General features: G+C 41.8%; 1 protein-coding gene across 12 annotated transcripts in view; it reads right to left on the reverse strand.

The window, feature by feature from the left end:
* Positions 1-16,442, reverse strand: part of TACC1 (transforming acidic coiled-coil containing protein 1) — a 116,509-nt gene that overhangs the window by 13,767 nt on the left and 86,300 nt on the right. For 6 of the 12 annotated variants that reach the window (XM_032329009.1, XM_032329012.1, XM_032329010.1 and 3 more), the window contains 4 exons: positions 14,960-15,020; positions 11,788-11,995; positions 9,230-9,282; positions 1,221-1,346 (listed from right to left, as the gene is read on the reverse strand). In XM_032329009.1, coding sequence (XP_032184900.1) covers positions 1,221-1,346; positions 9,230-9,282; positions 11,788-11,995; positions 14,960-15,020 — 448 coding nt within the window. Of the gene's footprint in view, positions 1-1,220; positions 1,347-9,229; positions 9,283-11,787; positions 11,996-14,959; positions 15,021-16,306; positions 16,343-16,442 lie in introns of all 12 variants that reach the window. The other 6 variants (XM_032329013.1, XM_032329011.1, XM_032329017.1 and 3 more) reach the window with 3 other exon arrangements.

The following is a 16,442-nucleotide window of genomic DNA, read 5'->3' on the forward strand; positions in this document are numbered from 1 at the left end:
GGCAGAGACTCACCTTAATCAAATACTAATTTTACTTAGGATAAGAAGAACTATGACAGCATCAGAGCATGACCAGCACATTCTCCTTTACATAGATTTCTGAGCATTGGCAATAATGGAGTCATAACTAGGGGCTCAGAAGTTCAAAGCCTCTAGCCAGATGCACCTGTACCTTACTGAAGGCAGGTTCTTGCTCCTCAGACCAGCACCCAAATCCCTGTTTGGGACGCCCTTACTAAATCGTTACCTCAAACTCCATGAGCATGGACAGAGCCTTGAGGGGCATCACTGTTCTTTTATTATACTTCTCCATGCTTCTTTCTTCCTAATTGATACATTCTTTACTTTGGTGCCTTTAATCAGAATCTCAATCACCTAGTAGCCTGTCCATCTGCTTCAGGTGTCAAGGCACATTCTTGCTCTGCTCCATTAAGCAATCATCATCCCATTGTTTCACTCTTGGGAGGAAGATGAGGTCATTTTTTCTCATTGACAAGATTTTGGTAGGACCTCCTCACCACTGCTCCCAAGTTTTGACTATAGGATCAGCTGATATCCCTCCTTATCAACCTAATGCTATTTTGTGAGGTTCTTAACTACTCTTATTGTATTATAAAAATAACATCGCTGCACTAAGGGACTTTCCCTTCTTAAAAAAAAAGGGGGGGATGAAAACTTCAAGAGACACATAAGGCAAACACATAAAATACAGCACAGAAATATAATGCGAGAGGGTAGTAACTGACTAAGAGCACATGATTGTGTCTTTCATTTTTTTTTGATCACCCAGGAAAGGCCTAGCAGTAATCTATTTAGTAATCTCTTGAACAGAGGCTGTTCAAGAGACACAGGAAAGGAGGAATTTAAGAGTGAGCTGTTTAATTAAAGAATGGATCAAAGTGGGAAGCAATTTTATATTATTGCAAGTCTGTTAAACGAAGGCACTGATTTAGTTACATATGTGGGAAGAGTTGGCAGAATTCGACATTTAAAAAACTTCAAAAGGCCGAGAGATAAAGAAGCGTGGTTAGCTTTCTCCCTAGGACTACTGCACCAATGAGAGTTTTAAAGGGAGCCCTTTCTGTGAGCTACACAAGCTGAGGAAATAAGAACTTCCAGCTGGGGATAACTCAAGCCAAACAGAGATGGGATCTCCCTGTGGGCGCATGGGTTTCACAAAGACAGGGAGTGATAAGTGGACAGAACACGAGGACTTTTACCTCTTCTCTGATGAGGGTGAGCACAGCTGTCTTATCTGATTCACTGAGGCAGATGCCATCCAGGGGGCTCTCTCCTCCACAGGCCACAGACACGGGGGCCTTCTCCAAAGAGGATTCCAACAGTCCCTGAGGGGGCAAGAAGTTACACTTAATACCTCCAGTCTTCAGGTTCCCACCCCCAAGCATCCTTCAATAACTTCCTCATTACTCAATTGATTACAATGTTTAAAAACATGTTTGAAGACAAAAACACAGCAGGGGAAGCTTTCAAGAAAAAAATAAAATAAAATAAAACCTAGTTACAGTACTACCTAAAGGAAAAAGCACTCAAATGAATATGGGTATGAGGGGAGCAAGTTAACTTCCATTTAACAGAGGGCCCAGTGAAGTTTTCTTCTTATCCAAAAAGGAGAAAGTGCAATTATCACAGTGACCAGTCACCAAAGAATCACATGCATGAAAAGGAAAAATGTCTCATTTTTCATGGGGCTTCTGGGGATGATGCATTCCATGTAACTTTCCCCCCAAAAAGTATCAACTTTCAAATACTGAAATAGCAACTTTTAAACATACTGATACTTTCATGTACCTCTTTAGTCACTTTGGATGGAAATGTTTCTAAAATGGACTAGTAACTTTCAGGCCTCAGGAAGTAGAAATGTTGCACACATCTGAAGGCTGACTCCCCTGCCCCTAACCCCAGAACGATTCAGGGTCACCAGGAACTTCAGTTGCTCTGCAGTGACGTCTGGTCCTGACCCAGCAATGCTGTCGGGCGGACAGCGTGAGTGGTCCCTGTACAAAGTGGCCACAGGTAAAGCCCAGATCTATGCCTGCACTTTCACTTTTTTGGATTCTTCGTGGCTGTTAAGTTTTCTATGTCCTTCTGATGTAGCAGCTTGCTTTTATGGTAAATTCAGGTTCCAGAAAGCCACAGTGGTGACTATTTTGTCACATGAACGTGGACTTCATTCTCTGCTCTTTCATACAAGGCATTTTGGGGGCTACTTCCTCCCATCTGTGTAAGTAAACTTTTTTGCATAAATAGGAAAAAAGCTGTTCTAATAACATCAAAAATGCCAACCCAAGTGACCTGTCAATAATCTTAACACTCTTAAGAGTCTGTACCACCAATAAGTTAGTGATTGATTATTATTAATCAGTTCTCTGGTGTCTTGTTTCAACCAAGACAGAACAGAAAGTCCAAAGCCAACTTAGACCAGCAGTTTTTTAAACTTTTCATGGTCACTACAACTCACTGTTTCCCTAGAAAATGCTAAAAAAAAAAATTCACACATAATTTTTGCATTTAGCTTCATGTAGAGGGGCCCAAAACAGAAGACCTTGGCTCAGGCCACGGAAACAAGAATGCGAAAGCCACAAGATCAGCCCCCGTTTCAAGCAGCATCTGCAGGAAAGCAGTCCACCCTGCTGACAGGAGTTCATGGTCCCCCCCAGAAACACTATCTTAGGGCAGATTCATCATTCATCATTCAAAAGCCACTTGTGCGCTTTTGAATCAAACATGGCCCCTGATGATACCCACCGTCCTGGTACTCATCCTCTTATGTCATCTGGTTGCCTTAAGTCTAGGCTGGACCTGGGGACTCACTTCTAAAGGGACTACGGTAAAAGCCATGGGATGTCACTTTTGAGATTAGTTTACGAAAAGACTCCAGCTTCCACATCATGAAGGACTCTCTGTGGAGAGGCCCATGTGGCAAGGAATTGATGTCTCTGAGACATGCTGACAGCCTACTGAGTGAGCTTGGAGTGGCTTCACCCCAAACTGAGCCTGGAGGTGACCACTGCTCTGGCCAATACTTTGACCGCAGCCTGCGTAAGGTCAGAGGCACCCAGCAGAACCGCCCCAGGATTCCAGAGCCAGAAAGGAGGACATCAGAAATGGTCTTGTGGATAATGAATAAACCTCTAGACATCTGAATCAGCCCATTAACGTCCTGTGCCATGCTTCTCCTCAAGAAACTTTCTCATACTCTCTTGCTTCCCATGAGCAAGAGCCTATAGGGAGGTAACGCTCTAGGTCAAGCTGACACATTTGGTTCACTTTGTTGTTAAATTTCTGATTCCAAGTTAACACATTTTAAAATCACTCTTTTGTGTTTTTATTAGTTGAAACCAGAATCCACAAGTCCAATCAATTCTAGGAAATAGCCCTCCTGTGACCCTCAAGTTAGCAAGATTTTTATTTTGGGAAATAAGCCAAAAAAGTTTTCTTAGTAAGGAAAATATCAGTCTGTTCTAGAGGTTGGTACCTCATTCATCTGTTGAGGGGATAAATGAGTTGTCTGCCCACTTACTCAACAATTTAATGTGTCTGGAAGAGGCAGCATTCTGAGCGGAGGCAGGTGCTCAGACCTTAGATGGGGGATGCATCCAGATGAGGTCTATCTGCAGCTTGCGGCCCTCCCTTGGTCACTCCCTTCCACCTGGCCATGTGCTGCTCCCCTCATGGCTCAAAATGCAACAGTTCTTACAAGAAATTTATGGCCATAGCCTATTTTAGTCACCTTTTTCAAGAACCCTAGGATTTACCTTTTTACCTTCTTTAGTCCTTTATATTGCTTATCAAACAGCAGAGAAAGCCTACAGAATCTACCATCACAAAGAACTGACCAGACCATCTCATCCTGGGCCAGGCAATCTATTATGTTTAATAAAGATGCTAACCCAATCAATGAGTCCCAGCCTTCCAAATGGTCTTGTTTCATGTCCCCTAATCCTGTTCCCTGTTCCCAAAGCATTCACAATTGTGGGCCAAGAAAGACCTGTCTCCAGGGAGCCTGCTTCTGCTGCTGCCCCTGCTTGTGTGCTCTTGCTCTCTCTGTGTCAATAAATAAATAAAAATCCTAAAAAAAAAGAAAGAAAGAAAGAACCTGTCTCTAGACAGTGGAACTTAATGCAGTCCTGGTTGCAGACGGCAGTGAGCACAGATACCACCAAGGAAACCTCTCTGCTCGTGTCCTTGCAGTGGAAAAAAGAGCCCCATTAGTCTCTCACAGCAAGCTGAGCTCATCCCATGTTTTGTCCTTGAACCCACTTGAGTAGCACCATGCCAGCCACAGCACTCTAACAGAGACATCCTTGGAAAAACCAAAAGAACTCAACTTTTAAGAAGTTTAAGCCTTCCTAAAAAAAAAAATAATAAATGGATGGGCACCTAGGTGCCTCAGTTTAAGGCTCTGCCTTTGGCTCAAGTCATGATCTCAGGGTCCTGGGATCGAGCCCACATTGGGCTCTCTGCTCTAAGCTCCGCATCAGGAGCGTGCTTCTCCCTCTCTCTCTGCTTGCCTACTTGTGATCTCTTTCTCTCTCTGTTAAATAAATAATTGAAATCTTTTTTAAAAAAATAAACATAAAAATAAATTGACCCCTAACGGAAAAAGCTGCAGACCAATAGCTGATACACAGGATGAGACTGTCCACGCACCACTGATTACTCTGGCCTTGATCCCTTTTTGCTGTGGCCGCCACCACCTGCTGGCAACGAGACTGCATCAGGAATGCACTTCCAAGAAACAGAGAGGCTTAAACAAGTGAATGCTAGATTAACCAGATTTCTTTTTCAACGTTTTGAACACTGCCATTGCCTTATATGATGCTTATTCCACATTCTAGGAAGTAGAAATTCGTTGATTTTGGGAACTCCATTGGGATTACTTTTAAAAGATCACAACAAAAGATATGTTCTTCAGCAGCTGGCTCCAAAGACAAGTATTCCTCATTTTTCTTTCTTGTTCAGTCTCCCCCCCCACTTCCTGGCAGCATCACCCCACCTGACAGTGGCCTAGCACTTTGAGCTCCCATTTTTGACGTCAGCACTGCCTTTCACCCCATGACCACTGGGCCAATAGGTGCTCTCCTTTATGGATGAAGCAGCTGGGCAGCTGGAAGCTGAACCAGCCTGTTCACAATACTGGGGAAGCCACCTAGACCTGCAGCTGCACAGACCAAGGCTTGGTCCACTTGGCACAACCCGCTCCCATCATGCTTTTGCTATTTTTACAAACTGAAAATACAAGAAACCACTCCCTTAGTACTTACAAAACTTCTAAAGACACTGGCTTCCCCAAGCACATAAGCAGGCTCTCTTGGCAGCGGTGTGTGTAATGTCAGCCACTGGTGGGTGGGGACAGCAGGCATCCCTCCCATCCACAGATGAGGCAAGACAGGCAGAAGCCCATGAGCAGCTATGCTGGGATTAGACGACCTGGCTCCCAAAAGAGTGATTTTATCCAGAAACAAACATCACTAATGTGTGAGGCCCTTGTGGGGGGACAATGCTCCCGAGACCCTATGTGCTTTATGTATATCTTCCTTCTGCCCATGTTTCCACAGCCGCCCCCTTCACCCATCTACCTTCACATTTGCTCTTCATGTCGTCTAGGGAATCACTATGGGTCTTGGCCTAACAGTGAGTCCTGAAAACAATTTACTAAGACATGCAATCTGCGTTAAAAAATGAAATAGAGGGGGCGCATCGGTGTCTCAGTCAGTACAAGTGTCTGTTTTTGGCTCAGGTCATGATCCCACGGTCCTGGGATCGAGCCCTGAGTCAGGCTCCTGGCTCAGTAGGGAGTCTGCTTCTCCCTCTGCTCATGCTCTCTATCTCAAATAAATAAATAAAATCTTTTTTAAAAAATGAAATAGAAAAGAAAAATATCAGAATGAATCACATGAAGAAAGGTGGAGAGCGTTTTGTGCAATTTGTTTTATATATATACGTGCATATGTTGTGATGTGTCATTCATATATACATATTAGTCAAGATGCAAAATATATTTTTACTGTGAATTAAGGTAAAGGATGCTTCATTCAGAGCTTCAACTAATCGTACAGCTTCAACTATCCTGTGTCCTAAAGGCCCTCAAATTATTAAAGATTAAAATTATTAAAGATTCTATTTATTTGAGAGAGAGAGAGCAAAGGGCAGAGGCAAAGGGAGAGTGTCTAAAGCAGACTCCACTTTGAGCTTGGAGTCTAATGCAGAGCTTGATTTCACAACCCTGAGATCACAACCTGAACTGAAACCAAAAATGAGAGGCTTAACCCACTGTAATACCCAGGCGCCCGGGTTGGTTTTAATAGATTTGAAGGCCGGGGAACCTGGGTGGCTTAGTTTGTTAAGACTTCGACTCTTGGTTTCAGCTCAGGTGGGGACTTTGGGCCCAGGGATTTAGGTCCGAGTTGGTCTCCACGTTCAGTGGGGAGTCTGATTAAAGATTCTCTCCCTCTCCCTAACTCGCAAACATGCTCTCTCTAAAATAAGGAAATAAATTTTGGGGCATCTGGGTGGCTCATTTGGTTAAGCGTCTGACTTTGGCTCAGGGCATGATCTCAAGGCCCTGGACTGAACCCCACCTGGGGCTCCCTGCTCAGCGGGGAGTCTGCTTGTCCCTCTGCCCCTCCCTCTGCTTATGCTCTCTCTCTCTCTCAAATAAATAAATAAAATCTTTTTAAAAAATGAATATCAATCAACCAATCTTTTAAAAAAATAATAAATAAAGCCAGCCCAGGCATTTATGGAACTCATGCTATGTACTTAGAATAGCCTTCTAGAAATATGGACTTAGAAACTGGTCCAATCAGAAACTGGTCTCAAATCCACAGATCTAAAAATTAAGTTCTACAGTTCTGCTCCTCTTTCTGTATTCTTACTTTACTGATTCCTGTACTAAGCAGAATTTATTGTGGTAGGTGCTAAGGTAGCCGCAAACTGACAGTCATGGTCCCTATCTTCACCAAGCTTATAGTGTTGGGAGGAGGGAAGGGAGAACAAGAAGTGACTCCAAGGGGCAGGTTCACAGAACTGAAAGGAATTGCATATGGTAAGGCAAGAGTCAGACGTGTGAGGAAGAGAGGAGACAGCAGAGGCTGGGGAGAAAGGCAGAGTCCCAGTGCAGAAAGCCACATCAGCCACTAGAAGAAGCTGAACTTATTCTAAAGACTAGGGAAGCCAACCAAGAGATTTAAGCAAAGAGTAACAAGATCAGTTTGGTATATAAAACACCTTGTGAAAGGATGAGAGAACAGCCTGGAAACAGGGAGCCTGGTTAGAAAACCACCACATTCAAAAAGACTGGGGGTGGCCACAGGCTGGAGAAACGTCAGTGGGTTTATAATATATGGTTTTTGGACATCAAAACCACAGATTCTGCTTGTGGGAATAAGGGGTAGAGAGGAGCTCCTGGGCACCCCAGGTTTATGGGGTGGCTTATCAGTAGCACTGACCACTCAGATATTCAAGAAAGGAACCTTGGGTGGTTTTCACCAACTTTCTCTCACCACCACTCCACCCCAGCTACCATGCACACCTCCCAAGTCACCAAAGAGTGATGGCTCTACCTGATAAATCTCTCGGCCTCCACCCCATCCTTTGAACTCTTACCCATCGTGTTCCTTACTTAAAACCCCACAATAGTTTCCTACTGCTTCTACCATGAATTCCAAACCTCCTGGCACCATATCAATGCCCCCTGATTATGTGGCCCTCAGCTACTCTATGTAGACTACCCTGCAATCACATGAGATGACTAACACGTGTACCTCCTTATAGAGCCCATGCTTCTCACTCCCTGCCTTTGTGCAGGCCAACTCTGCTGCCCAGAACACCCCTCACTGCTTTATCTTACAAACCCCACTCTCTCTTTACAACTAAGTTCAAATGGGGAACCTAAGACAACACTACCTTAACCAAGTGATCAGTTAATTCCACTAATTATGGAATAAGGGGGGGATCCATAAAGTCACTTTTGATGGCTTTGTGCCCAAAATGCATAAACTGAATTTAATTATGAGAAACACTGGATGAACTCAAAATGAAGCATATTCTACAAAACACTAACCTGTATTCTTCAAAGGTGTCAAGTTCAGGAAAGACAAAGGAAGACTGAAGAACTATCACAGATTACAGGTGACTGAGAACCTGAGAACTAAACGCAACGTGAGGTCCTGGGCTGGATACTACACCAGAAGAGGACATTACTGGGACAACCAACATAATTCAAATATGGCTTATAGCCTAGATAATACTGTACCCCAGTATTCACTGATTTTGATAACTGTACTGTGATTTTATAAAATGTTAACATTCAAGGAATATGGGTGAAAGATTTACAGGAATTCTTTATACTATTTTTGTAAGTCTAAAAAGGCGTAACATAATTTTGCTTTTAATGAGCTCAAATCCAGCTTCCCAGACACCTGCTGCGCAGGTGGTCAGCCCTGGCTCCCGCAGCCTCCGCAACACATTAGATTATAACAGTCATACAGTATCATTAGTTTCCATTTTGTATCCACTACCCGTGCTATTCAAAAGAAAAACAATGCAAGCCATTGGTAATTTTAAATGTTTCCGTAGCCATTTAAAAAGTAAAAAGAGGGGCGCCTGCGTGGCTCATTGGGTTAAAGTCTCTGCCTTCGGCTTAGGTCATGATCCCAGGATCCTGGGATCGAGCCCGGTATCCGGCTCTCTGCTCAGCAGGGAGCCAGCTTTCTCCTCTCTGCCTGCCTGTGATCTCTGTCTGTCAAATAAATAAATAAAATCTAAAAAAAAAAAAAAAAAAAAAAAAGGTAAAAAGATACACGAGTGAAATTGATTTTAATAATATAGTTCAGTTAACCTAATATATGTAAGATATGATCATCACAACATGTAATGAATATAAAACGTTCAGAACATTTTATTTTCCTTTTTTTTTGGTCCTAAGTCTTTAAAGACTAGTCATACTTGACATTTACAAGACATCTCAATTCAGACTAGCTACTGGTCAGGTACTCAGTGGCCTCATGGGCTACTGGATAGATCTCGGGATAGACTATGAGCTCCTCGAGTGAAGAAACTTTTATTCATATCTCAGTCCATCACCAAACAATGACTAGAAGTTATTTATTTAAAGACTTAATGTGAGTTTTTAAATAAATACTAAAAGGAACAAAAAACAAACCTGAGCCCCACATTTCCCCAGCCCCCAACAGGAGTAACTTACGGTCATGGCAGATCCATCTTTTTCCATCTTCTGGCAGGTCTCTTTCTCTATGCCTACAACACAGAGAGTCATTTTTACAGTTATCCCAAGAAGTCAGTTCCTGTGTTTCCTGGTGAAAAGATTCTGGAGATCCCAGTGCAGGCCCAGAGGGACATCTATGAACCCATGAACAGCATTTCCAGATTTTCAAAGGAGCACTGGCACTTTGCTGACGGATGTGTTGTCTGTATTAAAAGTCCGAAAAACTCAGAAGGGGTGTGTGCCGTTTGCCAGCCATACACAGGATCACCATCTTTAGGTGGAAAGAATAGCAAGGCTGCCCCCTTGTGTCCGTGAAAAGTTTTGTAAGTAAGTTTAACCACGGGACTAGGTCAGAAAGAAGAAACCACAAAGTGAATGTTATTTTTATAAGCAGGTCTGAGTGAATTTAAATTCCAGCACAGACTAATTAATGTAGAAGATAAAACAATAAGCTCTAAATTCCAGTGCCTGAAAAACTAAATTCCTTCTCCTCCCCATACGCTTTCAAACTTGTCTCCAGTCTACCTTCCACTCTATAACCACCAAAGGCAACATTTAAGAAAAACAAAACAAAACAAAAAACCATGCTTTTTCTAATTAAAGGAATATGCACTTATTGAATAAAAATTTAAAATATGAAAAAGCACACGATTTTAAAGCTACAATCCATGTAGCAACAATGAATTACTACTTTAGTGTACTATCAACAGTGAATTATTTACAACACAAATGTGACCATCACCACTCTGCTTACAAACCTTCAGTGGCTCCCCTTTATCTACAGGATCAAGTCCAGATTCCTCAGTATGACTTCGTTTTCCCACTTGTCCTAAATTCAGAGAACTGCTGAGCATTTACCAACACGGCAGGTTCCTTCCCACCCCTGGGAGAGATTCTCCGTCCCTGGGGCACATCTATGTATGTATCTCGCAAGACCTGGCACAAAGGAGATTCTCCCCAGGAAGCAGACTCTGTCTGATTCCCCTTACAGGGCCAGATCTCCCTTACCACCTCCGCAACGCCTACCACCCCTGCATGACCACAGTTTCTGTTTGCTCCCAAGACACAGCTCATCAGTCACTTAGGCTGAAGCACTAGCTCTTCACTAACTCTGAGGACAGCACTGTGGCTAATGGAACCCCAGCTCTGGAAATTTCCATTGGATGAATTTCCTCCTAGTGATGAAGAATATAATCCATCAAATATCTACGTGCTCCTATACCAGAGGAAATTCAAAGATGAATCACTCATAGTCCTTAACCTCAAGAAGTTCATCAAAGACACTGGCTATACTAAATACATGGAGTACAAGTGATAAGAAGAAATGTGGTGGTAACATAAAGTATGTAGAAGCCAAGTCATGTTTTGACAGAAACCTGAAAGAATGGATGGAATTTTTATAGAAGATGGCAAAGAAAGGCATTTCAAATGTAGGAAATAATATAGGTACAAGCGTGCTCAGGATGATCCCTGGGAATGGTGGCAGAGCAGAAAGCAGCCTGGGAAGAAACATGGAACAGTGCCTGGCACGTTTACTCTACAGATGGGAGATGAGATGTGGGCAGTGAGGAGAGGCTGAGGGAAGAAATCTTGCAAAGTCTAGACTTCCACCTGCTTCCCTGGTGTGATGACATGTTGTGATTTTTAAAACTCTTAAGTACAAAAGTCCCCAGATCAAATTACATTGCTGAAAATCTGAGTTTTTAATAACGTTTACAGTAGTCAGGAACATGGTCCTAAACATCTCACAAGTCAAGTTTAAGGCCACAGATATAACTTGGGACCTGGACAAGGGCCTCAGCTCTAGAATGTTCTTACAAGTTCAACAGTAAGAAGCTTCTGCATAGGTTAATCTAGTTAGTTCTTATTAGAACATTAAGGATTTTTCAGTATATTGGTCAATTTTATTCTACCGCATTGGTGAACAGGAAAATGTATAATACTCTAGTCATGAAAGGAATCTCTTTCCAAGTTAAGCACTGTGGTTGTAAGACTGTGAGCCTGATGGTTGAGGTTCAAATCATTGTTCTACAATTTGCTAGTCAAGTGACTTTAGGTGGCTGACTTAACTTCTATGTCTCACCTTCCTTCTCTGGAAAATGGGGGAAAAAAAATAGTGACCAAGGTGTAACCAGTTAATAAATGTAAAGCACTTAGAACTTAGTGCCTGTACATGGGAAGGCACTATACATGTTACTGTTATTTCTCTACGCTGAACCACCACCACCACAACATGGCTACAGGCCACTATATTTTGAGATGCGGTCCCATACAATAAATTACTCAAAATGTAAATAGTCTCATACATCAGTGTCTCCCGCGCATTCTGCCACACTCATCCCTAGGTCTCTGGCACTTCGACAAGACACTCTCCTGCGCCTCTTTTCTAAGTACAGGAGACAAGCATAGATCAGCAACCTCCATCTATCTTCCAAGAGACCGAATTCTCTATAGTCTCTTTAAAGCGCCTCCTGCATTAGGCTTTCAGGCATTTCTAGGCTTAGGTACATTAGAAAGATGAACATACACTTCCATACCTGCTTCTGAGGATGAAAACGCATGATTTATGGTAGACACAGGAACATTGGAACATTCAAAGTACTCCAGGTCTTCCTCTGGCTCACCTTTCACCTCGGCCCCAGCCGATTTCTGACCAGATGAAGTGGACGCCAGTTTCTCCTCATCAGTAGCGTGGCCATCCCTATTAGAAATGTCTGAAATCTGGGAAATCACTGCTCCTTCATCCTGGGAAATGCAACAGATCAGGTGCTACTGTTTAGGAGGATCAACAGTGGGAAAGGTGACATCTCAGCCACCATTCCACACCTGTGTCTGATTAAGACTTAACCACAGATTTTGCTACCAATCAAGGAGGAAGCTGGGGTCTTTCAATCATAGAATACTATGCTTTTGGGGTGCCTGGGTAGAATCAGTAAAATCAGGTAAATCAGTAAAATCAGGTAAAATCAGTCGTTAAGCGTCTGCCTTCAGCTCAGCATAAGTTAGTCTAATTAGTTCTTATTAGATCCCAGAGTCCTGGGATCGAGCCCCGCATCGGACTCCCTGCTCAGCAGGAAGCCTGCTTCTTCCTCTCCAACTCCTCCTGCTTGTGTTCCCTCTCCTGCTGTTTCTCTCTCTGTCAAATAAATAAATAAAATCTTAAAAAAGAAAAAAAGAATACTATGCTTTTTCTAGAACCTAGCTTCTGTTATTCACACATGAGGTCTGAAAAATTAACCTTTTCCAGCCTAGATTTATAAGCAAGTTTTAAGTAGTCCATAGTCGTTTTCAAATATTTTGCTCATATACCCCCTGAATTGTCTTGGAATACCAATGTATCCCACTGTATTTTCAGGTGACAGTCAAAAACTTTTCAGCAAAAATATAAAAAATTGCAAAAGATGTAACACTTGCTATACTTTAAAAACTGGCCTTGCTTAATTCAATCTAGTTACTCTAGTGATTTGATGATGCTTTATCATCTATTTAAAATCAAACATGTACACACATTCTTTAATAGTTTTAGTAGTCAGGGCGCCCGGGTGGCTCAATGGGTTAAACCGCTGCCTTCGGCTCAGGTCATGATCTCAGGGTCCTGGGATCGAGTCCCGCATCAGGCTCTTTGCTCAGCAGGGAGCCTGCTTCCTCCTCTCTCTCTCTCTCTGCCTGCCTCTCTGCCTACTTGTGATCTCTCTGTCAAATAAATAAATAAAATCTTTAAAAAAAAAAGTTTTAATAGTCAGAAATTTGCATCATTGCTTTTCTTCTCTGAATTTTCATTTCCCTTCTACTTCTACCAAAAAATTATCCTTAAAAAAAGCATTCGTGTGTTTGAAAGTCTTTTAAAGTTCTCCCTATAATTTTTCTCAGTTAAAAGTTAAAAATTAAAATAACTTTTATGACCATAAGTCTCTAAGTATTAACATTTCTTCTTCTGCAGAGTTTATCACTGTAATCAACTAAGGCATAACTTATCCTAAAATTATTACAACTTTTCATAAGTGCTATCAAATACAAAAATTTTTGCTAAAAACAAGTAATGATTACATTTTGTTGTACCAATTATTTAAAAACTTTTGCAGTGTAGGGGTGCCTGGGTGGCTCAGTTGTTTAGGTTTCAGCTCAAGTCATGATCGTCAGAGCCCCACATCAGGCTCCCAGCTTAGTGGGAAGCCTGCTTCTCCATCTCCCACTCCCTTTGCTTGTCTCTCTCTCTCTCTCTCTCTCTGTCAAATAAATAAATATATAAAATCATAAATTTTTAAAAATTAAAAACTAAAAAAAAACTTTTGCTGTGTGATACATGTTATTTTTCTGAATTAAACCAAATGTTAAATTTTCACAGTTCTTATTGCCTGCTTTAGCTGCATTTGAAAGTGGATACTTTACATATTTGTAATGGGTGAAAAAATAAATGAGAAAGCAAATCATTTTTTCTTAATCTTCAGCCATGTACCAAGTTGCTGGTACAAACTATGTAAAATAAGTCAAATTTAAAATGTATTTTATTAACCAATGAATGTATTCCTGTAATCACAGTTATGCTGAAATAACATTTTTAAAAGGGTCTCATCACAATCAAATGGGTCTGGATTTTTGTTTATTTTTTGTTTCCCAATTCATAGAGCCATGGACAAATATTTGTTAGAAAAAACAAGGATCCCTGTGAATTTTAATTCTGTTTTTCATTTTTATAACTATAAATCAATAAGAAGTCTTAGTTAAGCCTATTTATACAAATAAATGAGACAGAAAAAAGTTTTGTAATAGAAATGTCTCTTAATTTTGGAACCCCTTTCCAAGTTATGTACCAGAAAATTCTATCATCGAAAATTATTTTGAGGGGGGCTCCTGGGTGGCTCAGCTCCTTAAGCATCTGACTTTGCCTCAGGTCAAGGTCTCATGGTCCTGGGATAGAGCCCTGCTCCTGGGATCCTTGCTCAGTGGGGAGTCTGTCCCTCTGTCCCTACCCTCGTTTGTACTCTCTCAAATAAAATCTTTAAGAAAAAAATAATTGTTTTACTGAGATATAATTGACATATAAATTGTGTCAAAGATCATTTTTAATGATCTATCAGATCACAACTCAGATTTTCCTACTTCGCTAAAAGCAATGAATTGGGAAACTGTCTAACTTAAAAAAAATTATTAGCCAGGGCGCCTGGGTGGCTCAGTGGGTTAAGCCTCTGCCTTCAGCTCAGGTCATGATCTCAGGGTTCTGGGATCGAGTCCCACATCGGGCTCTCTCCTCAGCAGGGAGCCTGCTTCCTCCTCTCTCTCTCTGCCTGCCTCTCTGCCTGCTTGTGATCTCTGTCAAATAAATAAAATCTTTTTAAAAAAATTATTAGCCAGTTATTAGAGTCAATCATTTTCTTAAAACATGTACCAATATTTGAAATCTGCCCTTTGTTTTGTGTCCCAGATGTTTCATACCCAGTGAAAATGCACCTTAGTAAGATTTAGAATGAGAGGAAACTATCCAGAAGAAGTAGGAAAAGGGTTAATGTGAGGCGGCTCCCCTGTTCTCAGGAGCCTTCTCAGGTCACTTGAGCAAGTTAAGGATCTAGAAATTGGTTTCCTCAAAGTCAGATACTCAGACACCCATTGGAAACTCTTCATTAATCCCTCAGCTCCCCATGCCCCCCAGGACACAATTCCAGTTTGTGGGACCCATGGTCTAAGAGACATTGGTGATGGGCAAAGACTCACCTGAGAACACCCATCCAAAGCAAGAGACTGTGTTTCATATTTCTTCACCTTACAGCCACTCCTGGAAAGGAAAAAAACAAAAAACAAAAAACAAAAACAGGCCATTTTGGAATCCCATTGACAAATTCCAAGCTATGAGATGGAGCAGATAAAGCAATGTGTGCAGAGAAGCCAAAGCATACAGCACCACACACGTTCTACATCTACACATTAGAGAGGGGAACACCTTTCACGTCTCTGAATCTTCTCCTGGGAGGCAGGGCAAGCAAGGAACTATAGCTCAGCTCATTCTTGGAAAAGACCTCCTCATGTGCTTCTGTGGGACGTTTAATACCAGTACTCTGACCCCCTACAGTTTCTGCTTACACACCACCAAGCCTTTCAGAGGTACCCTTAGCACCTAGAGACATTCTGTTCATCTGATCCTTACTCACTTGGCTTTGACATTCATTGGAAAAATTACCACACTGAACCAGATTCTTTAAAAAAGTTCTTTATTGCACTAAAAACCACAGATGTCTGATAAGACAGTTCCAGACCTGTGTGCTAACAGAGAAGAACTATGGTCAATGAAAAGTACAAAAATAAAAATATCTGTGTAAATGGTTACCATTCCTATTAAGCAGTAAGATGGAAAATGAATGTCAGGTATTTGTGCAAAGATTGGACGTGGGGAAAACGCCAACCACCTGTTATTTTTTAACTGGCACACAATTTATGACCTGAAGACTGGTTCCCATTCTGTTCTGTTTCAATGAACTTAAAATTTCTAGCAAAAAAAGTCACTCTGAGAAAATAAATGAATAAATTTACGTTCTTTTTCTTCTTCTGGGGGGAGGGAAAGGGAGGAGCACATAAAGCTATCAGAATGTGCACGATCACCACCTAGTTTCTGGATTTTTTTTTTTTTAAACTAATGATCTTACTAAATGCCACCCCTGCCACCAAACCACCAAACTGGAATTGCCTCTAAAATGTATCCCCTGCTCCAAGCCAGCAACCTTATCCTATCAAAAAAGTCAATTACTTCGAACAACAGCAGAGCTGTCCCTCAGACCACTGTCAGGATGATGGCCAAGCCAGCGCTCATTATCAAAGTGCCACATGAGGTGTGCCAAGCCAGGGAGCAAAGCTCTTGCACCTAAGGTGGAAGGCTGAGCGCCACTCCTTTAGGTACAAATTGCAAGGCTAAGCTGACTCATGAAGTGGCAAATGAAATGCAAAAAATCATCAGAAGGTCAAACTCAGAGACAAGGCAACATGCTATGGAGAGATGGTCTAGGGATGGTCTGGGGAGCGGAACTGCCACCGGTCCCAGGGACAAACAGAAACAGCAGGAGTACTTACAACAGAAAACAGAGAAATTTCACTTGTTCAGTAGTCCTGATGCACCAACAAAATTAGAGACAGAAAAGAGACAGACAGATGGAGAAAAAAATCATGTAAAGCCTGAAATATTTATCTGTAGTCAGGCAGATGTAAA

Source organism: Mustela erminea, chromosome 21, assembly GCF_009829155.1.
Source record: "Mustela erminea isolate mMusErm1 chromosome 21, mMusErm1.Pri, whole genome shotgun sequence".
In the NCBI taxonomy this organism is placed as follows: domain Eukaryota; kingdom Metazoa; phylum Chordata; class Mammalia; order Carnivora; family Mustelidae; genus Mustela; species Mustela erminea.